The 27277-nt window shown below is 43.1% G+C and overlaps 1 protein-coding gene across 1 annotated transcript; it reads right to left on the bottom strand.

Moving 5' to 3' along the window:
* Nucleotides 1–7997: 7997 nt before the first annotated feature.
* On the bottom strand, nt 7998–26795 carry zgc:55558 (GTPase KRas). Its single transcript, XM_060901968.1, has 5 exons — nt 26497–26795; nt 25829–25940; nt 15242–15420; nt 14672–14831; nt 7998–8901 (listed from the first exon to the last, which is right to left on the bottom strand). The coding sequence occupies exons 2-5, from the start codon at nt 25937–25939 to the stop codon at nt 8788–8790; spliced, it is 564 nt and encodes a 187-aa protein (XP_060757951.1). The 5' UTR covers nt 25940; nt 26497–26795; the 3' UTR covers nt 7998–8787.
* Nucleotides 26796–27277: the final 482 nt, after the last annotated feature.

Raw genomic sequence — 27277 nt, 5'->3', positions numbered from 1 at the left:
AGTTTGTACTCAAAACCATGCTGTACATCTGGAATCCGAAGGCTGTGTGATCGGGACGTCTTTCGCTTCATGACCTTAAAGTGCATATTCTGGACCAATTTAGGTTTTGTTTTTTTTTTCTTAATATGAAAGTATGTCCCTTTACACGCTTATCCGGAAGGGTAATTTTGCACAAGGCCATCTGTCTACAGCAGAAAAAAATAAAATAACAAAACACGTCTGGAAAAATCCCAAGGGAGTCTGGAGCCAGATTCGTGACGTCACCTGCGGAAGCGCCAGCAGGCTGCGCGAGCTTTGCACGGTTTCAGTGCACAGCCTGTGTAGACCAAGCACTCCCATTTCTCTCTCATTGTCCGGTCTTTTGGGAAACGATGAGTACTAATCCCATCAAGATTGGTGTTGCTACACCGTCCTACGCTACATCTGTTAACCATTTTAATAATTACGCAATAACGTTGAAGAAATTTGCAGAAAACCACCGGGTCGTTTTCTCATAAACAAGCCAGCGCTGACGTAGGATTCAGAAGGAGGCGTCCCGCACGCGACGTCACGAAAATCAGTGTTGGCCGGGAAATCCAAATGGCAAGTTTTTTTCACCTCAAATGGCTCGATTTCAACTGAATTTTTCTGGTATTGCACAAGGTAAAAAAAACTGTGCAAAATGTGACGGATATTTGACCAAAGTTTAATATAAAATAGGAGAATTACATTGATCTTGCTCCTGAATTTACCCGTGATATGCACTTTAACCAGCTTCATGAGGTAGTCACCTGGAACGCTTTTCAATTAACGGGTGTGACTCGTCAAAAGTTAATTAGTGGACGAGTTTCTTGCCTTCTGAATGCATTTGAGTTCAAACACTAATAAGAGTAAATAGCTCTATTCCACAACTGTAATAATCCAGATTATATCAAGAACTGCTCCACTAAGCAAAGAGAAATGAGTCCATCATTAGACACTTGATGTTTTAAGTAATAAGAGTGCTCCGAGAGCACAATATCCCCTGCTACAATATATGGCAAACAAAATTGCAATATCTGTGTATTGCTGTCCTATAACAGCCTTTCCGTTAAGTTTTATGAAATTCCTCCAGAAAGTGTGAGAGGAGTTGATTTCAGAAGGTGAGAACCCTTTCTGGGACAGACGGACTTCATGACGCCATAATCCCCCTTCGGGCCTTTTGGCCAGCGGAGGATAAAAATAAAGAAAATTGAATTAGGTGTCTCAAACTTTGAGCGTGAACATTTCTGGGCTCACTACAGCTTGGACCAGGATAAAACTATTACTGAAGATGAATGAAAAGTGGTGTATATAAAGCTAGATTACTAGAAATATCTATACTTGGATATCTGATATCTGTACCTGTTGTTGGTAAGGTCACTCTGGGTCACCCAGAGTCTGCCTGCTCGCATATAAAGAGGTTTAGGAGGTTTCTCCAGACTTTTCTATCCGTTGCCAACTGGCACGCTGTAAGAAGATCTTGGTCCTCGCCAAGAAGGGATTTAACATCATCTTCTAACAAGCGGATTATGGATCCACGAGGACGACCCACAGAGCGTGTCCCATGGGATAGTCTCCAGCTGAGCAGGTACCTGGGTATTCTTGCACCGTCCATGCGTGCTACGTGTCCCAGGTAACGTAGGCAAAGTAAGGCGATCCTCAGGCTTAGCTGTAGACAACCAGTCTTTACTCTCAGCTCGCTGTTAGGCGTGAAGTCATACCAGCGAAGTCGTAAAATTCGTCGGAGACATGAATTCTGGAAAGCCTCTAGACGGTCCTGTTGCCGCTGTTTCAGAGCCCAAGTCTGAAGCTATACAGAAGGATAGGCAGGATACCACCGTTGAAGATCTTAACCTTGGTGTTGATAGAGATCCTGGAATGATGCCAGGTGGTGTTCAAAGAATTAAAGACACCGGAGGCTTGCCCGATCCTTGTGTTGAGTTCTCTATCTAAGGAGCCGTCACTCGAAATTATAGAACCAAGATATCTAAAATGGTTCACTTGTTCCAGAGGTTTGCCATTTATCGTTAGTTCTAGCATCTCGTCTTCAGGAAAGGGGCGTTGATTGTGAAACTTCCCGATGGTCATAGTTTGGGTCTTCTTGGCATTAATTCGGAGACCTACTTCTCTTCCAAAGTCGGAGATCTTGATGGTGGCCTCTTGCAGCCCATCTTTAGAACTGTCAAGAACAGCAATATCATCTGCATAGTCGAGGTCAGAGATATGCACTGCTAGGTGATGCGAACTACGGCGCTTTTGGAGTAGGAAGCCTTTGGAAACCGATCTTTCCATCGTAGAACGCTCCTTTACCCAGTTTAACACGATATTAAATATAGGAGGGGCTTGAGTGTCACCTTGACCAGTTCCAGATTTTACGTCAAACCAGTCCGTTAGGGTGTCACCTATGCGGACAGCACTGGTGGTATCGGAATAGAAGGCTTGGAAGATGCTGATATACTTCTTAGGGAATCCGTAATGTTGGAGGGCAGACTAGATGTATTGGCGATCAACAGAGTCAAAAGCTGCCTTGAAGTCAATGAAGTTGATGTATAATGAGAGATTGTATTCCAAGGCTTGCTCTATTAAGATCCGGAGCATGAACAGCTGATCTGTACAGGATCTACCTTTTCTGAAGCCACATTGATTCTCTTGCAGCAGGGACTCAATACCGTCTGACAGTCTCGTTATGATGATCATCTGAAACAGCTTAGAAGCAGTACAACGTAGTGTGATACCGCGGTTGTTCTCACAGTACGACGCGTCGCCCTTTTTTCCAATCTTAGCGATAACGCCCTTGAGCCACTCGGAAGGCACTTTCTCGAGATTCCAGACTTTCTCAAAAAGTGGAGTTAGTAGCTCTAAAGATGCCTCACCACCAGAGCGCAACTCTTCATTGCTGATCTGGTCAATACCGCTCGCTTTGTGATTGCGGAGTCGTGCGAGAGCTTTCCGAATCTCCTCGCTTGTTGGGGGGTACATGGGGAGGTCAAGGAAGAAGTCATCTAGGACAGGATCGGCAGGGGGGGTTTAACAGGTCTTCAAAGTACTCTTTCCACCTAGCAAGTTTTCCATGCTGAGACATGAGGTTCCTGTTTTTGTCCCTTACGGCAGTAGAGGGGTTCTTTTTCTTTTTGCCGCTGAGAATTTTAATATTCTCATGGATTAAAGCAAAAAAAATTTATTTGACTGAAAATTTACGGGGGGTGGGGGGGTTATGGGTGGATTTCGATGAAATTCTGAGAATGATTAACTTAGAACTGATAACTTTATCAATTAATTAATGGATTAATATATTCAATTTATTGCACTTTCTTTCTGTTGCTTCCGTATATTATATCTTGTGGCAAACCACACAAATGCAAGTGCCTGGAATGTTTAGTTTTTTGCACCATGAACTAAATGGCTTTCCGTTTTCACCTATTTCGTACAGCCAAGCCCACCTCCACTTGTTTTACACCTTTATCGATGGCAGACACATCAGTGCCTTCTTTCATGTAAAGCGCATCCATGCTGCCGAAACCGAAAGCAGAATGACATGCTCCTCTGTGCTCGACGTCAATATAGAAAAAAGTTTGGATCTTCGCTTAAATTAAAATTATAATTTGACCTTACTTTGTGTTGAATACGACTTCAAAAACAATTCAAGATTTTATTAAGAGAAATATTGTGGCCAACACGAGTGTTGAGTTACCTAAAAGATCGCGTGAAGTTGGCTGCTATCTACTTTGCGTTCGTTCTCATTTTCCTCCATCATTTCATAGGCCAGAAACAGATGTTTTGACGTAATTTAACTTAGTAGGTTATGATTATTATTTAACCGTAGTCTTCTAGACATTTTGACTGTTTGGGGCATTGAACGCTGGTGTATGATTTTCAGGGAATAAAGTTTAGCGCATGTCGGAACATCATTGCGCTCGCAGCCTCCAGCTCCTCAAACGTCCCTTAAATTGTGATATAACGTAGGCTATAAGGCACGGTTCTAACATACCTTACACATTGGCCTAACGAAGAAAATAATTGTTGGGGTGTCTGCTGATTTGTAATTTAGGTCTAATTACTTCTGACAGTCTGCGAGCATTGCACCATCAGGTCTTCAAGTCTGGCTGAAGCAGAGGCGCGGGCTTTCCGGGGTTTATTTTTTCATTTTTTTTTTTACATGCTCTATTTCTATATGTCCAGGTTTGAACTAAGTCATTTTGGCAAGATTTAATTTAATACAAAACAGAAATGGTCAGACACAAGCACGCCAAGCACATGGGAATGTATTTTGCCAATTTTGACAGCGCATGTTTTACAACGTTTAAACATAGGAAATGAACGACACAAAGCATGGCTCAAAAACAAAAAAGTTAAATAAACCCTGCTGATAGTTGATGGTGTTGCAACACATCAGTGTTATAACCTAATCTCTACCCAACCACCCGTCATTTTAATTCTCCTCGGATCAGCACCGACCTCACATTTGGCCTTGGGAGAGTTCAGTTGACGGAAATCCATCACACGACGGAAAACTTTAATCCATGTATTCTGCCAGACCTCTCGTTGGTTACCTGAGTCTGCTGCGTCCTGAAGCTTCTTAGCTATGCCAGCTGCCCGTTTCTCGTCATCATTGTTAACATCTGTACCTGCTGAACTCCAAATCCAAACTTCTATTCATACTTGAACAATTCCTAATTCCACAGGTCACTTTATTTTTGCTGCTGCATAATTGAATACACTTTCATATTTAATTCCGTGCCGAGCCAAACTGTCGTGTACACTTGTTGCATACTGAATGACAAAGGTTGTCAAAAAAAAAAAAAAACACAGCTCACCCTGTTACAAAACCATGAGACTGACCCTAATCCAATCAATCATTTTTTTTTTTTAATCTTAGCTTATCAAGTGGAGGAAGTGTCTGTGTTATGACAAGTTCCACAATTACATGTAGCTATGATTTTTTTTTTAAAATACTTAAGTCCACAAGCTGCTACACTAGAAGAGAAGTGAAACATGAAGTTGTGCTGTCCTAGGAAAATAAATTTAAATCTTCCGCATTGGACTAGAATCACACTACCCTGTCCTAACACCATGCCCTTATGTTTTATTCTTCACTTAGAGAAGAACATGACAAAAGTCAGTCAAGTCAAGTTTATTTGTATAGCGCTTTTAACTAAACATTGTCGCAAAGCAGCCCCACAACATCTGAACGACTCAAAACTTGAGCCAACTTTGGCCGAATCCCATTTCACCCCTTGGACCAACCCCTTGGCCCTTCCCCTCCATTTTGCGCGTTCACGTGAAGGGGTAGGGGTATCCCAATCCCAGTTAACGCGGAGGGGTAGGGGAAGGGGTAGGGCTTCTGTACCCCTCCAAACGGAGATTTTCCTGGAGCGGACTCCGAACGAAGGGGTTTGAGTGATTTCCCACAATGCCATGCGGATTTCAGAAAGATGGCGGTTCCCGCGGCGAAAGATTGTCATAAATGTATTTTCTCCATTATTTACGTGTTTTAAGTTGTTATCCAGAGGAAACACACCGCTTGATTCGCTTTCGAGCTGAGAATGAGCAGCGATTTCTGAAATCCAAGCTGCTGCTAAAAAGCTTTGGGAGTGAGTATTGTTTTCGTTTGCTTGACTGCGTACGTTTTGTTCTGTTATTCTCGCTTTTATTGTTTACATGAGTGTTCTGACACCTCATTCTGTCGGATGTGGTGCACGAAGCGCCAAAGATATCCCATTCAGTGGTGTTAGTTAACAAATCACACCCTGCCAGCAGAGATTTCTGGTTCTGGCTCTGACTGTAGCGGCTGGTCGCAGCCAATGACGCATTTGGTCGCGTTTTGCTAACGTAAACGCTGACGGAGGTACGCGATGACGTATGCGATCGTTGAAGGGCTATCCCAATACGTAAGGGTCGAATTTCAAGCCCTATCCCTTGTAGCTCAGTTTCAAGGGGAAGGGGGAGGGGTAGAAATTAGAATTGGGATTGGGCCTTTATCCCTAACCCATCCCCAATGAGCAAGCCCCTGGCGATGGCAGCAAGGAAAAGCTCCCTCAGACGACATCATGAAGAAACCTCAAGAGGAACCAGACTCAAAAGGGAACCCATCCTCACTTGGGCAACAGACAACATAACATTAACAGTCCTAACAGAGTCAGCTTTGTTGATGCTATAAACCCCCCACCGATGGAAACCCGAGTGCAAAACCGTTCACGACCACTGCAAGAGTCCAGAGCGTCCTCCAGGCACAATCCCCAACTGTCCACAGGGGGCCGCCCTCCACAGGAGTAACTTAAATCCTAACAAGATCTACTGCTCACTTCCATATCTCTCCACTCTTGCTTAAATCAGAACACAAACAATCGAAGGAATAAGACATTTACGAATGTTGACTCCAACAAATAATGAGCAGTGTTCTTTCCAGGGATTTCAAACAGCATCGTTGTAAACTTTTATTTTGAAATAGCATTTTGCAATAGTGTCAAAATCCACCACGTTTCATAAATACATTCGGTTGGTAAACAGGAAGTCGCTCTATGACAGACCTGAAAATGATGTACACAGTATAGAACCCCAAGCTGAAGCTCGCTACCAAATATCAAGCGGTTGTGATTTGTAGTTGCTGAGAAAAAAAAAAGTGTTACGAAAATTTTGGAAATCTACACTGTTTCGTAAATACATTCATGCAGTAAACAGGAAGTTGATGCGTGACAGACCTGAAAATGATATACACGGTATAGAACCCCAAACTGAAGCTCGGTACCAAATATCAAGCAGTTGTGATTTGTAGTTGCTGAGAGAAGTGTTGTATGGATTTACAAAATTTTCATAAAACACATCCAGTTGGTAAACAAGCCGATCTGCAACAGACCTGAAAAGGGTATAGAGATCTTGCATGTGACGTCACAGCCGATCCAGATTGTAACAGACGCCATCTCGTCGGTCAAACGCCATATTTCCGCCTTCTACTTCATTCTGGTTCTACCTTTTCTTCTGGAAAACCCTACTATATACAATTCTACTACAACGGCTGCGGCTACAAGCTCTCCCTACCTGTGCACGTTTTTTGTGTGCATTTTTGCGTGTTGTTCGTCTGTACCGGACTTCAATATCCACTACAACCGTATGGACTTACTGGACATTGGTTTCCAGCAGAAAATGACGGTTTGTAGCGATTTCCATCGCATGCACAACATTCCGGACGAGATAGTGAGACCAGCAGGGTCTCCGTGGATTGTTATTGGGTCTGGCAGGCGAAGGAGGCGGCGTCGGGAGCGGAAGCAAAAGCGAGGCTGCAGAGCCAGCCTGTTGACTAAGCTCAGAAAACAGCCACTCAAACCTCCACTGCCAAGCCTCTACCTCTCCAACGCCAGATCCATGGTAAACAAGACGAACGATTTGGAATTACAGCTGGAATTACCTTATTCTATAAATCAGCTGGTCAGTGCTATACTAGATACTACTGATATATCCAGTATCAGTACTAGTACTCAATACCTAAGTGACTTACCCGTCCAGTGAGGATTGTTATTTTCTTGTTTACAAGATGCCACATCTGAGTCGCTGACAAATCCTGAATTTCTGTAAAGATAACTGTCCAGAGATTTATAAGCACACAGTGCTTCACCACTGAACAGCGAGGGAAAGTTAATGAGGTAATTATACACGTCTGGGTATTCCACCTCTGGCAGTTCAATATCCACCGACACTGTCGTGAAAACTACATCCGGTAAGCGATAAGGGTCACTAATCCGTAGGTCGTTTATTTTAGACATATATCTAGTTATCTGTTCATTAGAAAAATGAGCCGTGTAGTCCGTCGGTTTTTTACCGACAAAATGGCGGCTGTGTATTTTCCGGTCACGTGACTGCAAGATCTCTATAGAACCCCAAGCTGAAGCTTGACTTGAGGTTACTGGGGGGGGGGAAAGAAGGGTGTTTCAGATAGACAGAGGTAAGCCATTATACTACACTACCCCCCCAACGACAAGTAGGACAGAAACAAAGATTCAGCATTTTAGCCAAAATCCTTTTTATTTATTAACAAAATCCAAATTAAATGCCTAAGGTCTCATCGCTATGAAAACAGGAAAATCACAGGTATGTTCAGACCCCAATACGGGCCTGACCCCAAAAGACAAAAACAAAAAACCCAAAACCGTTTCTTCCTTTATAATGATGGAAGTGAGGGAATACAAAATAATTCTCTCCCAGTATAGAAGAGCTGGGAATGAGGCAGAGATGGCAGTGGTGTACAAAACACAGGAGAGCAGGTTTCAGTCAGTGCTTGAATGGAGATTAAGAAAGAAGCTTAAACTTGACCTCCGTGGTGGTGGCGGCGGCGGCAGCGCCGATGCCGCATAGCAACCTTTCAAGCATGAATTCCTAGTGGTTACAGAGAGGGCATTAGCGGAGAACAGTAACACTTGTACTGAGTCATGCTGCTTAAAAGTTGAGGGGAGCTGGAGACGAGTACATGAAATGCTTTTTATTTTATACATCAGAGCATGGATGTGGCAGGAGGGAGGGGCGAAAAAAAAAAGTCTTCCAAACAAGTCCAAGGACATGAACCTCAGTGAAACTCGACACTGTTAAAGCCCTGGGTAAGGAACCTCTGCATTTGATGAGCCACATACACCCACTGCAAACAGAGCATATAGCAGCCATGGCACCGTTTCTGAGCTTCCTGACTGGGAAGTTAGTTCTATGTGGTGAAGGGAGAAGGGTTGAGATGCTACAGCAGGTGTACGCACGCACGCACAGTGCTATTCCAGGAATGTAGTGCAAGAGTGGGCAGGAGTATTGCTATAAAAGAATGCAACGTCTCTGTGGGTGTTTCTTGCTCTTCTTGTTGCTGCGGTTCGTCTCCTTGTATCTCCTGATCTCCCGAACCAGAGAGTAGAACGCCTCCTCCACACCCTACAGAGGAAGGAGAAAGAGAACGTCAGCGAAGTTTCGAATGCATTCCTGTGAAACCGAATCCAAACTGAAGACGACACAAACGAGCTCAGGTTTAAAGGAAAAGGCAACTTTTGTACAAAATCACCACAAATGGATAGATAAAGTAATCGATCATGGAATTTATAGAGAAAGAACAGACCGCATAACAGTATCTTTTAACTTAATAATATGGGCTTGCGCTGAGCTCAGCGAAGATGCGTTCCGCCATATTGATCTACTGCGTGACGTCATGCGGCCCACCACTGAAAAGAACTCTTCCGTGCTTCATGGTAATAAGGTAAAAAACCAGTACAATCGCTTCTTCAAAGTTTCACCAAATGGTTTTATTTATGCAACTTAAAGCTGATAATACTGTATAACTTTGGTTGAGTAAAAACACGGAGCAAAAACATGGCTGAATCCTGAATGACTCCTATTTGGATTTGTCCTACCAAGCCTACTGCGCACGCGTGAAGCGGCTCGGCTCGGTTTGGTTTTCCCTTTCGGGCGCTCTCGTTTTCTGTTAGAATTTGGTAAAGAAAAAAATAAATAAATATTATTTACCAGCTTACTGGGTGGGCGGCACGGTGGTGTAGTGGTTAGCGCTGTTGCCTCACAGCAAGAAGGTCCTGGGTTCGAGCCCCGGGGCCGGCGAGGGCCTTTCTGTGCGGAGTTTGCATGTTCTCCCCGTGTCCGCGTGGGTTTCCTCCGGGTGCTCCGGTTTCCCCCACAGTCCAAAGACATGCAGGTTAGGTTAACTGGTGACTCTAAATTGACCGTAGGTGTGAATGGTTGTCTGTGTCTATTGGCCCTTTTCCACTACCCTTTTTCAGCTCGCTTCAGCCCGACACGGCTCGCGTTTCGACTACCAAAAAACAGCACGACTCAGCTCGCTTCAGCCCTGCTTAGCCCCTAAAACTCGCACCGTTTTGGAGTGGGGCTGAAGCGAGCCAAAGCGAGCCGAGTGAGGCTGGGGGCGTGAGCAGACACTCCCCTGTGCACTGACTGGTGAGGAGGAGTGTCCTCACATGCCCGCACACGCCCCGCGAGCGCGCTGGGATCTGTAAACACCGCAAACCCGGAAGAAGAATTACGAATTACGAGAATTTCTGAAGCCTTATGCGCCTCGCCTCATCTATACGCTCTTGCCAGTATCTGTTGGCGTTGTCGGTGACAACAAGCCACAGAACCAAGACCAGCAACACTAACGACTCCATGTCCATGTTTATTGTTTACTATTCGGGTCGTGAGACTACCGCTTAAAAGCTCACTGATGTCACTGTTTGCGCTGCTTAACGACATCACGTGACGTCCACCCACTTTCGCTAACTCCACCCAATGTGTCCACCCACTTCCAGCCAGCACAGTTCAGCGCGGTTGGAGTCGAAATGCAACTCCAACAGCCCCACTCAGCTCGGCACGGCTCAGCCGCGTTTGTAGTGGAAAACCGGCATATGTGTCAGCCCTGTGATGACCTGGCAACTTGTCCAGGGTGTACCCCGCCTTTCGCCCGTAGTCAGCTGGGATAGGCTCCAGCTTGCCTGCGACCCTGTAGAAGGATAAAGCGGCTAGAGATAATGAGATGAGCTTACTGGGTCCATGAACATAAATCTGACAGCTGACAAGGTCGGGATATAAACGAATCGAATACAAGCCACCCGCCGGGACTCCTAATCACAGTGATCTGCTTGTAAACACTTTTCATGGGCCCAGTGACATCACAGATCAGAGGGAGGCGCATTAACGAAAGATTCTGATTGGTTTATAGTTGCCCACAATCTCAAAATGGCTGCCTCCTCCAACTTCGACTCCTCTGTGTCAACTCATGATTTCAAAGTTAAAAATATTTTTTCATGTTCGATATATAATGGAAATAATTAACGGAATTGATTACATACATGTTTTTCTCCTATTACACACCTGGTTTTGTACAAAAGTTGCCTTTTCCTTTAATATTTACATTCAATACAAGTCTGAATTTGAGTTGCGCTAGTGAGATTCCACCAATTCAGTTCAGCACATCTGGATTTGATGTGGTATAAGAGAATTGAACTGGTTTGCTTGACATTGCTTAGTAAAAAGGGTTTCCCCACAAACACTACAAAGCTGATAGGTTTGTAATGAATGATCTAGAATTAAATCAGATTTGCGGTGCAGAGTTGATCATTTTCAACTAACAGCACATCCCAAAACATTTTATTCCCTTTCACCTCAGCAATATGTGGTGAAAGCAGAAAGGAGGTTGAGCTGGGTTTGGAGAGATGGAGGTATGCATTGGAACGAAGGTGAGCAGTAGCAAAACAGAATACATGTGCATCAATGAGAATGTAATTGTCACACCCGGCTTTGCCTTGCTGAGAGTGCGCTCACTCCTTCCCCATATAATTATTGAACTTGAACTTGTCTGGGTCACCCTCCAGTCCAAAGGGGGAGCTGTCTGGTACTGCAACACCTGGTCTAGACAGCCGTGACAGTTCAAATACGTGGCCATTCAGTGTTCGCTAGCTGGCTATCGGGTTTTTTGGGTTGGGTAACTCTTGCTTTGCGCCATGGAGGCCTTGCACGGGCCAACCAGCGCTTTATTATTTTTCCTTTAAATGTTTCTTATTTCTATTTAAATAAAATATTATTAACCCAAACAACGGTGTGGACTCCCTTTATGTTGTGCTTATTTTGAGCCAAGTGGGCACGACAGTAATGAAGATGCAAGGAGTAGACGGAAAGAAAAGTTGGTGAATTCAAGTACCTGGGGTCAACTGTGCAGGAAAACGTGGGCTGCGATAGTGAGGTGAGAGAGCGTGCAGGCAGGGTGGAGCAGTTGGAGGAGGATTTCGGGAGTCATTTGTGATCAGAAAGTCCCAGCGAAAGTGAAAGGTAAGATGTACAAGACAGTAGTGAGACCAGCTGTGATATATGGATTCAAGACGGTACCCTTAAAGAGATGGGAGTGACCAGGTTGGACAGGATAAGGAACGAGCACATGTGGAGAGCTTGGGAATTGAGCTAAGAGAGATGAGACTGAGATGGTATGGGCACATCCTGAGAAGAGATGCAGAGCATGTTGGACGGAGAATGTTGAGGATGGAGCTGCCAGGCAACAAAAACAAGGAAGGCCAAAGAGGAGATACATGGATGTGGTGAAGGAGGACATGAAAGGGGCAGGTGTGGTAGAGAAGGATGCAGAAGACAGGGAGCAATGGAGATAAAAGATCTGCTGAGGCGACCCCTAATCAGGAGCAGACAAAAGGTGATTTTTTTTTTTTAAAGTCACCATCCATTTAGACTACGTTCAGACTGCACTCTGAAATGACCCATATCCGATCTGTTATTGACAATCTGAACGATACAGATCCGATTTTTTCACGTGACCCAGGCCGCTTGGATATGCGGTCCTAATTCCGATGCATATCCGTTATTTTCACATGCGACTGCAGTCTGACCGGACAGGTCGCATTCATGCGACCTACACGTCATCAACAAGAGACAAACGTCACTATTCTGCGTTGGCTAATCCCACCTCTTTGGTGGAAAACAACAACATTTGTACAGTTTTCAGAATTTAAATAGACTTTTATAGAATTGATCAAGCTAATGGTGGATTTGGTAGGGACCTGGATGTTAAATCATCCTGTATTACAAGATAAGATTGTTCTGGAAATTTCCAGTAATTTGACACCTTCGGTCTCATTAGTCTGCTGCCCACATTAATCAGATTATTGTGCGAGTTCCGCCGCCGCCACAAAAACTACATCGGCAGGTCTCGCCTCATCTCCATGCTTTACTTGCAAACTTGGAGTGCGCTTTTTTGTTTACGTATTACGTAGATGTGCTTATTACGTGTCAATTTGCGCATGCGGGACACTTTTGGGTCGTTTTCCGTTCATATTGGAGATCGCATACAAGTCTCATATAATTGGTAATGTGAACGGCCTAACAACAACAACAAAAAAAAGTTGGATATGGGTCGTTTCAGGTTGCAGTCTGAACGTAGTGTAAGCTGCGATTAAATGTTGTGGAACATTCTGGAGTCTTTCAAAAAAAAAAAAAAAAGTTAAAGAAACCTCTTAGATTAAACTTCCATTTCAACAATTACATATTTTTTACCGTTTTATGTGGATCATTTACCACAAGTCTATTGTTACTATAGAAACGAAAACGTATTAGAAAATCAGTGCATTTGTAGAAAAATGTTCAAACGGGTTAAGTTCTGGTGACTTGGAAAGCCAAACAGCATAGATCATTTTCAGTGAGCCTGGTGGGGGCGGGGTCATCCTGGAAGAGACCACACCCAGTATGTTGATTTGACAACTTCCATTATGTGACAAGAAGAGCCAAATCACATCAGTAACGTAAACAGACATCCCAACAGCAGAGCCATGAATTCTCATTCGTTACCCAGTCGCACATCAGACTTACATTTTGTAATAATGCTGCTAAGAGCTTTTTACCTGGCAAAGTAAAAAACACTTCTCCCTCACAGCACAGCAAAGAAAGAGGAAAGGGAAAAAAAAAAAAAAAAAGTGACCACAATCACAGTCCCATCTGACTTGCTAAACATGATCATGAAACACCTTTATTTGCATAAAGTTCCTCTACCGTGTCTCGACACACTGCAACCATCAGGCTGAATGTAAACATGCGAGTTTTGTCAACCACTAATATTAGGAAATCGTTAAACTTCTAATACATAGGGCCAAATTACTCAATCAAGGAGGGCTTTTTTCCTTAACACAGGACAGTATTTGTTACGGTTACAAAAGTGAGCAAATTTTGTCAACAAAATGGCTTTTGTAAAGAAGTTCCAATAAAATTTTATAAACCACTTTCAAAATCCTCGTGTCACGTTGCTGTATCATGATAAAAGACGCTTTAGAAACTGATTCAAACGTGCAAGATTAGCCTGGCTAACGCGACTTCAAAGCTCTGCGAGCACTTGGTCTGGCAAAGATATTAAGCCCAACCGTTTCCCAAAGCGCGTGGTTGACCCGCCTCCCTGAAATGCCTCAGTTTGCTACTGGTTGAAGCCAGAAAAGGCTGTGACGAAGCTTAAACCAATCACATCACTCTTTCCTCTGACGTATGCGACGCGACAGGACTAACTGGTAGATTAAACTCTTACCGAAGCCGGTTGGGAGCAAGGCGAAAACGTCCTTCCTTTCAATAAATACCTCCAGGGCTGCTCTTTGCTCCGTTTTCAATGAGAACTTGCTCCATGTTCGTAACGTTTCTAGTGAATGAAGCACTTCCGGCATAGATTCTGTAAACAATCTATGGCTTCTGGTCGCAGTTCTACTACGTCACTGCCTTGAACACCCAGGGCCGTTGGAGATACTCAAAGTTGATTGGCTCCCGATTTTTCAGGAGCTTGGAAGAGCTGTAGATAGCTTGCCTGGCCAGACTAAGCTCGCAACAGGCCCTCGTGTTGCGTCACGCTTAGGATGGGCGGGCCCAGGCTAGTGCAAGATAGTCTTGCACCCTGATTGGTCATTCAGGTTTTCTGAACCAATGTTGTAAACTTGAATGGCTTCCGAAGTATGAATTTGGCCCTGTACGTTATAAACAAGTAATCGTATGGTTCCTCGTAAAATTAAGGATCAATTCCACTCGTGATTTCAAAGTTTTGAAATTGATTTTCAAAACTTCGAAATCGCTCGTGAAATTAATCCTTAAATTTTACTCGGCCCCATACGATTAATACAACCTCAAGACGTTTCTTTAATCCTTATGTGAATCGGTGGCGTTCACTCACCTGTCGTGTTTTGGCAGACGTCTCGACAAACGGGATGCCATATCCCCGAGCCAGCTCTTGTGCTTGACGTGTTTCCACTGTGCGAGAGCTCAGGTCACTTTTATTCCCGACCAACACCATCGGAACATTTTCACTGTCCTTCACCCGGTTTATCTGCTCTCTACACACAAAACAGTGGCCATGTGATAAATGGATGAGGGCAGAGAGGGCAAAATGAAGACACTTAAGAACGTGAACTGCAAAAATAAAAAGTGCTTGCTCATCGGCTTTTTCACGGAAAACAGGAAGTTGTGAAACATTGTAATAAATATCACTACACTGCAGAGTTGATTTTTTTTCTTTAAATTCATGTGACGCTTCTGTTTAGGATGATTACTAAACTGTAAAAACCGTTAATGTTAAAATGTTTTTTGGTTAATAAACAACAAAAAAAATTCCATACAGCTACAGATCAAGGTTCTAGACGGTCAGCTTCTTAATACTTGAAGATCAAGCCGATAAGAACCTTTCCCTTTACATAAAAAGGCAAGAAATTCCCATACAAGTCTTCACAACAACTGAAAATCATACCTGTAGAGATGTACGTCCTCGAAAGACTTTATATTATTGATGGCAAACACGCAGAGGAAGCCCTCGCCAGTCCTCATGTATTGATCCCTCATAGCACTGTACTCCTCCTGACCTGCAGTGTCCAAGATGTCCAGGAGACACGTCTCGCCATCGATTACCACCTGCTTCCTGTACGAGTCCTATACAGAGCAAAAAGCGAGTGCAGCATGAGACTGAGGTCCATCAAAAATGACTTGGTGGCTGAAGAGTTTAGTCATTACTCTAAAGCAACATGGCTGAATGGCAGATCTGGGCGTTTTGGTCAGAGCTAGGACCTAAAACTCTGCTACTAGAGACATACCAGGCTGTAATCAGAATCTTTGTTAGGAATTAAACTGTGGATTATTGTACAGAGCAAGGTATGGGTTGAGGTTTGGGGAAATAGTAATGTGGTTACTGTTCAAAACCCAAGACTACTTTCCAAGTTGCACTAACAAAAGGCCAATATACGCAGAAATAAATATTTTCCGCCATACAGGTAACACGCAACGCTGCTTTCAGTTCTCCTTTAAGCTAATTTTTTTATCATCAAAATTCGCTCTCATTTTATTAAACATAGGAACGCATTTTTGATAGCCATTTTGTCACTGCTATAGTAAGTTGAGTGTTTGAAATACGCCATGTAATTTATCAGTCCATATGTCAAAGCAATGGCTGTAAACGAGATTCATTGAGACCTGTGCGAGACATTGTAGGACAGAAGTAAAATGTACAGCGGAAGTCAAAGTGACCGACATCTGCCAACGTTGTCAAAAGACGCACGCGCCCTCTTTCGACTGCTGATGTAATCAAGCTGGAAGTCGTGTTTGTTTTGATAGCAAGTCAGGAAAATTTGAAAGAAAAAAAAAAAGTAGGCAGTGTCATTTAAACTCGTTTTTGTGCAATATTTCGTTTGGAAAACAGTTTTCAAAATGGCAGCGCCGACACCTGCCTGACACTTCACGTTTCAAAGTCTCGCACAAGATCACACGGATAAGCGACACCTGCCGTGGACCAAACGAACTACAGTGGTGCTTGAAAGTTTGTGAACCCTTTAGAATTTTCTATATTTCTACATAAATAGGACCTAAAACATCATGAGATTTTCACACAAGTCCTAAAAGTAGATAAAGAGAACCCAGTTAAACAAATGAGACAAAAACATTATACTTGGTCATTTATTTACTGAGGAAAAATGATCCAATATTACATATCTGTGAGTGGCAAAAGTATGTGAACCTCTAGGATTAGCAGTTAATTTGAAGGTGAAATTAGAGTCAGGTGTTTTTAATCAATGGGATGACAATCAGGTGTGAGTGGGCACCCTGTTTTATTTAAAGAACAGGGATCTATCAAAGTCTGATCTTCACAACACATGTTTGTGGAAGTGTATCATGGCACGAACAAAGGAGATTTCTGAGGACTTCAGAAAAAGCGTTGTTGATGCTCATCAGGCTGGAAAAGGTTACAAAACCATCTCTAAAGAGTTTGGACTCCACCAATCCACAGTCAGACAGATTGTGTACAAATGGAGGAAATTCAAGACCATTGTTACCCTCCCCAGGAGTGGTCCACCAACAAAGATCACTCCAAAAGCAAGGCGTGTAATAGTCGGCGAGGTCACAAAGGACCCCAGGGTAATTTCTAAGCAACTGAAGGCCTCTCTCACATTGGCTAATGCTAATGTTCATGAGTCCACCATCAGGAGAACACTGAACAACAATGGTGTGCATGGCAGGGTTGCAAGGAGAAAGCCACTGCTCTCCAAAAAGAACATTGCTGCTCATCTGCAGTTTGCCAAGATCACGTGGACAAGCCAGAAGGCTATTGGAAAAAATGTTTTGTGGACGGATGAGACCAAAATAGAACTTTTTGGTTTAAATGAGACGCGTTATGTTTGGAGAAAGGAAAGAACACTGCATTCCAGCATAAGAACCTTATCCCATCTGTGAAACATGGTGGTGGTAGTATCATGGTTTGGGCCTGTTTTGCTGCATCTGGGCCAGGACGGCTTGCCATCATTGATGAAACAATGAATTCTGAATTATACCAGCGAATTCTAAAGGAAAATGTCAGGACATCTGTCCATGAACTGAATCTCAAGAGAAGGTGGGTCAAGCAGCAAGACAACGACCCGAAGCACACAAGTCGTTCTACCAAAGAATGGTTAAAGAAGAATAAAGTTAATGTTTTGGAATGGCCAAGTCAAAGTCCTGACCTTAATCCAATCGAAATGTTGTGGAAGGACCTGAAGCGAGCAGTTCATGTGAGGAAACCCACCAACATCCCAGAGTTGAAGCTGTTCTGTACGGAGGAATGGGCTAAAATTCCTCCAAGCCGGTGTGCAGGACTGATCAACAGCTACCGGAAACGTTTAGCTGCAGTTATTGCTGCACAAGGGGGTCACACCAGATACTGAAAGCAAAGGTTCACATACTTTTGCCACTCACAGATATGTAATATTGGATCATTTTCCTCAATAAATAAATGACCAAGTATAATGTTTTTGTCTCATTTGTTTAACTGGGTTCTCTTTATCTACTTTTAGGACTTGTGTGAAAATCTGATGTTTTAGATCATATTTTGCAAAAATATAGAAAATTCTAAAGGGTTCACAAATGCCGCTTTTCCACTACAAACGCGGCTGAGTCGGGCTGAGCCGTGCCGTGCTGAGTCGAGCTGAGTGGGGCTGTTGGAGTTGCATTTCGACTACAACCGCGCTGAACCGTGCTGGCTGGAAGTGGGTGGACACATTGGGTGGAGTTAGCGAAAGTGGGTGGACGTCACGTGATGTCGTTAGGCGGCGCAAACAGTGACATCAGTGATCTTTTAAGCGGTAGTCTCACGACCCGGATAGTAAACAATAAACATGGAGGACATGGAGTCGTTAGTGTTGCTGGTCTTGGTGCTGTGGCTTGTTGTCACCGACAACAGATACTCGCAAAAGCGTATAGATGAGGCGAGGCGCATAAGGCTTCATAATTCTCGTAATTCTCCTTCTTCCGGGTTTGCGGTGTTTACAGATCCCAGCATGCTCGTGCGGCGTGTGTGGGCATGTGAGGACACTCCTCCTCACCAATCAGTGCACAGGGGAGTGTCTGCTCACGCCCCCAGCCTCACTCGGCACGGTTTGGCTCGCTTCAGCCCCACTCCAAAACGGTGCGAGTTTTAGGGGCTAAGCAGGGCTGAAGCGAGCTGAGTCGTGCTGTTTTTTGGTAGTTGAAACGCGAGCCGTGTCGGGCTGAAGCGAGCTGAAAAAGGGTAGTGGAAAAGGGCCAAAACTTTCAAGCACCGCTGTAAATTCAACATGGCTAAAAACTGAACAAGCCGATAAGTATAAATATTTAATTGCAATTAGCTGCCAAGACAAGTCACGATAAGGTTACTAAAACCAAAAACATAATTGAACAACACGTTAATAAAGCAAGTTTAAAAATTACTTCAGTTCCCCTTTAATCCACATCAGTTGCATTAGAGGTGTGAAGCATGTAAAAGGACACGCTTATCTCTACTTTTCTTCCCTTCAGAGACGGGAAATACGCAAACTTCCTATACACTGCATACTTGATTTAAATCATAACTAAGATACCAAGAATGTACAACCTGTAGTTTCTTAGAAGACAGTGTACAGTAATGATACTTTTAGATAGGCAGAAATGAAAAATGTGCTTCTTCGTTGCCTCATATTAAAGGTTTTATGGAGTTGTGTTGCAATTCCACCAGAACAAACTTCAATTCAACTGGAAAGCTGAATTGAACAGACAAATCAATAATTATATCGGAAGGAATCATTTTAATAAGTCGACAGATCCATGTAGAATAATAAATTGCCAAGAAGGTCCTGAAGACAGTCTAGGTATATGCATTACTACACCTTTCTTCTCATTTATTTAAAAAAAAAAACAAAAAAAAACAACACACACACCACACATGAATGACAAAAAGGTCACCATGCAAATCCACTACCCTACTACTCCACTCATGCCATTATGCAAATATATGCCGAGCTAAAAAGGTGAGCGGATACATTAAGGCAGGGGTTCTCAACCTTTTGCAACCTGGGCCCCACCAAAGCTGGTTCATTGCAGTTGGGGGCCCCTCTTCTCGCCCCGCCCCCATCCCCCCCAACACACTCACCCGCAGTGACGCCACCCGACCTACAGCACCTTATATTGACAGATAGATAGATAGATAGATAGATAGATAGATAGATAGATAGATAGATAGATAGATAGACCTGGGCTAGATTATTATTATTATTATCATTATTTTTATTATTATTATTAGTAGTAGTAGTAGTAGTAGCAGTAGCAGCAGTAGTAGCATTATCCATTCCATAGAAATACATAGGCCTATTATCATTATTAGGCTATTGTTATAATTGGCAGTAGCACCACATTTCTAATCTGCTTTCGGGCATTATTATTATTATTATTATTATTGCCTATTATCATTACTAAGCTGTTGGCAGTAGTACAAGACTTATGTTCTTTCAGGCATTATTATTATTATTAGGCCTATTATTATTATTATTTATTATTATTATTATTATTATTATTGCTGTTGTTGGTTGTTGATATTATTATTATTATTATTAGTGTTTTTATTAGGTATTTTATTAGGCTTATCATTAGCTGGCTATTGATATCATTGGGAATTGGGACCAGGCGTGAATTTAGGTTTTACTTTTTACTGTGCCTTTGTGATCTGCATTTGCGTTAATGCGAGACCTGAGCCTGCTTTGCCTTACAAAGATCCTCGATTCTTGGCGAAATGTTTGACAAGCACAGTCTCAAGTCATCCTCAATTTGCGCACGATTGCGATATTTCGTTTTGAGCGCAGTCATTTTTGAAAATCCTGCCTCACACAAGTAGGTCGATGCGAATGGGATGAGCAGTTTCAAGGCTACGTCACACAGTTGCGGGTACTCCTGCATCAATGCTGCCCAGAATGTCGAAAGAGGGCATGAGGTGAAGACTGCCTTAAGTCTACTGTCACTCTTCAGCTCAATAAGCTGTTCCTGCATGTCAACTGGAAGTTCGTCAGCAGTACACACAAATGGATCTCGAACCCACGCAAAAGAGCGATAATCCTCTGTGAAGTATGCCGCAAACTGTTTTCTCATTACCGACAGGTGCTCTGACGCTGCTTGAAAGACAGATGAGAAATCGTGGGAAGTGCCTGCATTACTGATAAAGTCTGCAAGGCTTGGGAACATATCACAGTTCCCCCGACTGATGCGGCCACACACACAAGATTTTATGATAGATTGTTGATCGATTTTATAATAGTATTGATTTGTATGTAATAGTCCAATGTCCTGCATTTTGACATGGGTAAATATCTGCTTAGCTACTATAGCCTGTTAGCCCCAGATTTTTTTTTTCCTCCATACATGAAGCCTACTCGCGACCCCCCTGGAGTACCTCCGCGCCCCACCAGGGGGGCGCGCCCCCCCGGTTGAGAACCACTGCATTAAGGAAATCCAAGTGTGTATATAGAAAGATGTTTGTACTGCATCATCATTGCCCGTGGTTTATTAATTAGTCTATAACAACCACTTTCTGCTCATTAAAAAAAAAAAAAAAAGTCAGCCTGTTTAGCTCACAGAAGGTGCAGGTGAAAAAGGTACCATGCTATCTTTTTCCAACGTTGGACGCATGTCACATTGGTAATTCGGGTCGTAGTACGCACGACAAGCACTAATGCATACAAATTCACAATTACTGTTTTCATCTCATTATCTCTAGCCGCTTTATCCTGTTCTACAGGGTCGCAGGCAAGCTGGAGCCTATCCCAGCTGACTACGGGCGAAAGGTGGGGTACACCCTGGACAAGTCGCCATGTCATCACAGGGCTGACACAGACAACCATTCACATTCACATCTACGGTCAATTAATGCCGCTTTTCCACTACCAACGCGGCTGAGTTGGGCTGAGTCGAGCTGAGCGGGGCTGTTGGAGTTGCATTTCGACTACAACCGCGCTGAACCGTGCTGGCTGGAAGTGGGTGGACACATTGGGTGGAGTTAGCGAAAGTGGGTGGACGTCACGTGATGTCGTTAGGCGGTGCAAACAGTGACATCAGTGAGCTTTAAAGCAGTAGTCTCACAACCCGGATAGTAAACAATAAACATGGAGGACATGGAGTCGTTAGTGTTGCTGGTCTTGGTGCTGTGGCTTGTTGTCACCGACAACGCCAACAGATACTGGCAAGAGCATATGGATGAGGCGAGGCGCATAAGGCTTCAGAAATTCTTGTAATTCGTAATTCTTTTTCCGGGTTTACAGATCCCAGCGTGCTCGCGGGGCATGAGGACACTCCTCCTCACCAATCAGTGCACAGGGGAGTGTCTCCTCATGCCCCTAGCCCCACTCGGCTCGGTTTGGCTCGCTTCAGCCCCATTCCAAAACCGTGCGAGTTTTGGGTGCTGAGTAGGGCTGAAGCGAGCCGAGTCATGCTATTCTGAGGTAGTCGAAACGCGAGCCGTGTTGGGCTGAAGTGAGCTGAAAAAGGGTAGTGGAAAAGGGCCATTAGAGAGTCACCAGTTAACCTAACCTGCATGTCTTTGGACTGTGGGGGAAACCGGAGCACCCGGAGGAAACCCACACGGACACGGGGAGAACATGCAAACTCCACACAGAAAGGCCCTCGCCGGCCACGGGGCTCGAACCCGGACCTTCTTACTGTGAGGCGACAGCGCTAACCACTACACCACCGTGCCGCTCGAGGGTCAGGTTTATCGAGAAAAAATGTCCTGCATGCAAATATTTAAAAATACAGCAAACTCAATAGTAAAGACCACCTGAAACAAATAGAACCACTGGTTAAATCGGGGGTTCAAAATTTTTGGGCAAACAACCCTAAATAGACATGAACATCCTGTGACTTAGCATTTTAGGCTCTCCTTGTTATTTTCCATCACGCCTATAAATCCATTGTCAGAAGAGGTTTCATCAAATTTTCATTCCCCCCCCACTGAGCCAAGCTCACCATCACACTGAACCTAAAAAATTATACAGACGGGAAGTTCGTCCATTTTTTTTATTGCTTAACTCCAACACTAGTGCATCATCTCAGCATAGTTTTTTTTTTTTTGGGGGGGGAGGAGGAGGAAAAGACAGCACCCTAAATTTAGATAAAGAGAAGGTTAAGTGACTCCATATGGCGTCTTGACCCCTAGTTTGGGAACCCCTGATGCCAGAATCAGACTACACAATACATGCGTCTTTCACAATGGTCACCATGTCAGATTGGGCAATCATGGTGCCATAAATTCTTGCCCAGGAGACTGGCAACACTACAGGTTTGACCCGGACCAATCCTTGTGTTGTCAGGGAGGAGGGTCAAGAAATTGACAATTCTACAATTGCCTTGATTTGAAACATGTCAATTGTTTTCTCTTGCCATGATAGACTTCTAGTCGGGGCGTCCCATATGCCATCTTGCTGTTCTTTGAGGAGGAGATCACACAACAAGGCCCATGCTATTCCTGATGCATGTATGCACGCACGCGGGTCGGACATTTGTCGGCCATGACAAAATCAGACCGAATTTCTGTCGTCTGACCCTGGTACAAGTTAAATAAACTAGTTTTGAGGTGTTGGAACTGGGATCACATGACAAGTGACATCAGCTTTTCAAATACACACACTACAAGGAGAAGAAACTTCAAGTTGTTCCACCCCCTTTATATTTTAATAAATCAATCACACACACAGGAGTGGGCATCGAAAATGCAGATTGGACAGGGGACTGAACCATCCATTTTCTTTTGTATTTATAATCGTGTGGACAAGGGAAGTCAACGTGTGTGTGTTTGGTTGGTTTTGTGGGAACATGTTTAGGTCCAGTTTACGTATATAAAAATCAGAAGAAGCCATACAAGTGAGGTTTACTGTAACATTAAAAGCTTAGTTAAATATGGAACAACGAGTATGTGCGTGACTCTCTTGCGAATTGAGTTTTCACCGCAATGCTGAATATAAAACCCATCATCATCCTCTGCGGCAGTCTTTAGAATAACAACAGTCAGAAAGCTGCACACTATGACTCAGCACCATCGCTGCCAGAGCAGGTGGATTCCTGCCCAAGTGGGTTGGTTAGTTTTACCAGGGATGAGAGTGAGTGGTCACCAAAAAAAAAAAAAAAAAAGGCAGAAAACAAGATGGTGCCCGAAGCCAGGGGTCTGGGAGGGATGCCCCCCCCAGAAAAATTTTGAAAAATAAGGCCTTATAAACCACTTTTCCTGCAATCTGAGCTGTAGTAGATAAAAAAAAAAAAATCTGTTGTCCTTTTTATATATTTACATGAAAATATGTTTCAAATCAATAGGAGTATTGTTTGAATTCAAAATAAAATCACATTCTACATTCAAGGGTATGGTTATAATTTATGATCAACAAAAATGACAAACTAAATTCACATTAAACGCAAGTTTTATTAATTATCAAAATGTTCATATATTAAATAAAATTTCTTAGGGAGAAAAGGTCAGTCACCCTATGTCCTCATTAGTTGCATATGATTTCAAAGAGTCTTTTGAAATATTTAAGTTTTCAAAACTGTCAGCATTAATTCAGATTTACTGACATCATATACATGTTCAATGTCTCATCTCATTATCTCTAGCCGCTTTATCCTTCTACAGGGTCGCAGGCAAGCTGGAGCCTATCCCAGCTGACTACGGGTGAAAGGCGGGGTACACCCTGGACAAGTCGCCAGGTCATCACAGGGCTGACACATAGACACAGACAACCATTCACACTCACATTCACACCTACGGTCAATTTAGAGTCACCAGTTAGCCTAACCTGCATGTCTTTGGACTGTGGGGGAAACCGGAGCACCCGGAGGAAACCCACGCGGACACCGGGAGAACATGCAAACTCCGCATAGAAAGGCCCTTGCCGGCCACGGGGCTCGAACCCGGACCTTCTTGCTGTGAGGCAACAGCGCTAACCACTACACCACCGTGCCGCCTAAATTATTTATTATTAATAATCTCATCTCATCTCATTATCTCTAACCGCTTTATCCTTCTACAGGGTCACAGGCAAGCTGGAGCCTATCCCAGCTGACTACGGGCGAAAGGCGGGGTACACCCTGGACAAGTCGCCAGGTCATCACAGGGCTGACACAGACAACCATTCACACTCACATTCACACCTACGGTCAATTTAGAGTCACCAGTTAACCTAACCTGCATGTCTTTGGACTGTGGGGGAAACCGGAGCACCCGGAGGAAACCCACGCGGACACCGGGAGAACATGCAAACTCCGCACAGAAAGGCCCTCGCCGGCCACGGGGCTCGAACCCGGACCTTCTTGCTGTGAGGCGACAGCGCTAACCACTACACCACCGTGCCGCCTAAATTTTTTATTATTAATAATATTTCCAATAAACTATTCTTCAGTTATGTAGTGAAATGGCTCAAACTGCAACTAATAGTGTTTTTATTACAGAATTCAGTTGTGTTGAGGTCATGTGTGGAGTCATTTCTTTCCAACCGTTTTGAATATCGGCTCAGCCAATCAGATCGGAGTATTTTACAACGGTTTAAATGCGGCTGGGCCAATCAGATTTTAGAAAAGAAAATATGCGTTTCATAATACACCTTTCGCGTTTATATTACAGCAGAGAGATGATTCTGAAGTGTACTGAATTAGACAACAGCCACGATGACAGCGCTAACCACTACACCACCGTGCCGCCCATGTTCAATGTATTAAATCAAATGAATGCTAAGTTTACGGGATAATGTCTATGTACACTTTATACAATTATTTATAGTTCACAGTTACTTCTCATTTTCATTTAATCATTTCGACTTCTTCAGCTTTTTGGCCAAAGACAAAAGCTTGTCTCTCTGTTTTTTTTATACCAGCATCGATTTCACGTACCTCCGCTTCGTCTCGCTTGTCAATTGTATTCGGCATTTTGAGTAAAAAAGCCGATACGAAAGAGAAACGCATTTTTGAAGCGCAGCGACGATGAACATGTGCAAGTTTCGATAAAATAGAACGATGCGGGTACTTTTGTAAGAACTGTTATGATTGGCTTTTGTTCTCTCCCACACTCTTGTAAGAACTGATGATTGGCTATCATGCTCTCGCCAGCGATGTTTTGGCCAATTACATTGTAGAAAACACGTATTTTACCGCGAGACTAAAGATGGCGAAACTGTAAACATGTAACATCGTTGTACGCTTGAGTATCACGAAGGAACATACCCCAACCCCCCCCTCAATGAAAAAAAAAAAAATTAACGGATTTGGCATAATATCGATTTTTGCTCAGAAAAAGCGGAAATCCGCCGAAAAGCAGAAAACTCTCATCCCTGTTTTACTTAACATTAGCCTGCGGAAATGGCTTTGGATTGGAAGATGCAGTTTGTGCTACTTTTATTTGGCACAGTCACAGTTTGGGCTCTTTTACATGGAACTGTGTAGGCTTGGGGGAGAAGAAGCAGTTCCAAAACAACCGATCCATTTGGGCAAGTTTGCTTAGTACGTTTTGTCCCCCGGCTTTTCCTCGTATTAAAAAGTGAAACGAAGGGAAGTTTACCTCAATGGTGGGGTCATATTCATCCACAAAGTGGTTCTGAATGAGCTGGATAGTGAGGGCACTTTTTCCAACACCTCCTGCTCCTACTACCACCAACTTGTACTCAGTCATACTGGAGGAGAAAAACAAAACAGTTTAGAAAGGAGGCAAAAACAATTCACACTGAACTCAAAACAAACTACAGATTGATTTCTAGCTGCATACAACATACCATTCATATAATTTCCTTATTGGTTAAATACAAAATGGCTTCCTACAGGACATATAGTGCACTATATATGACGTAAGAGCTGTAAATGAATTCCCTACGTAGGGCACCTATAGAGGGAGTATGACGTAATTTGGGATTCTTCAGAAAAAAGACAGAAACTTCTGGAATCTCAGTGTTACGGCAAAAAAAAAAAAAAGTTAATTAATTTCGTGACAAAAACATTTTAAAAAGGAAATAAGTGACTTAAGAAGTCCTTTTATGACATATGAAAAATTAATGACTGTCAAAAATTAAGTTTATACCCGAACCAAATTCATCTACCGTTAGCTAATCAGGCTAAGTAGTTAGCTTCCTTTTAATATAACTAAAATTAACCTTAAAAACAACCAGCAGGTAGTATAAAAACAATATTGACTGGTCATATTACCAACAGAAATATTTAAAATAAAAACTTTACCTTGTAAATATAACTTCAACCCAGCGTTTTCTAAAGTAAACGTGTAGAAAGTAATGAAAAGCAGGGATTAGCCACTGAGCCGCATTACGGTCGCTCGGACAACACTCAAAAAAAAAAAAAGAAATATTCACATCAACAAAAGAAATTTTATTCGCTCCAAAGAATAAAAACTATCCGTATTTCAATATAATATTAATTTACGCCGGTTTTGTTCTGAAACGCGAAAGTTAAATCCTAAATAAATCTTCATACATTTCACCCTCCTGAGCTGAGACTCTCCCTGTTTCATTGTGGGCGAGGAAGGGCGGGACTTTAAACACAGCCAGCCAATAGAATCTCGTGATTTGTTACAGCCTGATAAACTATTGGTTGAGAAGTAATAGGAAGCAAAGTGTAGCCAATTAAAGAGCGGCTTAACTTTCCTTATAGTCTGGCGTCAGGAGACCAATCAGCTTAGAGTATGACGTAAAAAAGGGCAAAGCTAGTGTCCTGACTACTGAAGTCATCGTGGCTGTTGTCTAATTCAGTACACTTCAGAATCATCTCTCTGCTGTAATATAAACGCGAAAGGTGTATTATGAAACGCATATTTTCTTTTCTAAAATCTGATTGGCCCAGCCGCATTTAAACCGTTGTAAAATACTCTGATCTGATTGGCTGAGCCGATATTCAAAACGGTTGGAAAGAAATGACTCCACACATGACCTCAACACAACTGAATTCTGTAATAAAAACACTATTAGTTGCAGTTTGAGCCATTTCACTACATAACTGAAGAATA

This window comes from Neoarius graeffei, chromosome 20, assembly GCF_027579695.1.
Source record: "Neoarius graeffei isolate fNeoGra1 chromosome 20, fNeoGra1.pri, whole genome shotgun sequence".
Lineage (NCBI taxonomy): Eukaryota > Metazoa > Chordata > Actinopteri > Siluriformes > Ariidae > Neoarius > Neoarius graeffei.
Note: the sequence above shows the minus strand (reverse complement) of the source record. Positions and strands in the feature narration are given on the sequence as shown.

Bases quoted from the DNA above. Each gene is read 5' to 3' on its own strand.
- zgc:55558 (XM_060901968.1), bottom strand. From the start codon at position 25,939: ATGACTGAGTACAAGTTGGTGGTAGTAGGAGCAGGAGGTGTTGGAAAA. The intron at 14,832-15,241 runs GTATGATTTTCA...TTTTGTGTGTAG, and splicing joins GAGGACGTACATCTCTACAG to AGAGCAGATAAACCGGGTGA. The intron at 8,902-14,671 runs GTGAGTGAACGC...CTTCCTCTGTAG, and splicing joins CGTCTGCCAAAACACGACAG to GGTGTGGAGGAGGCGTTCTA.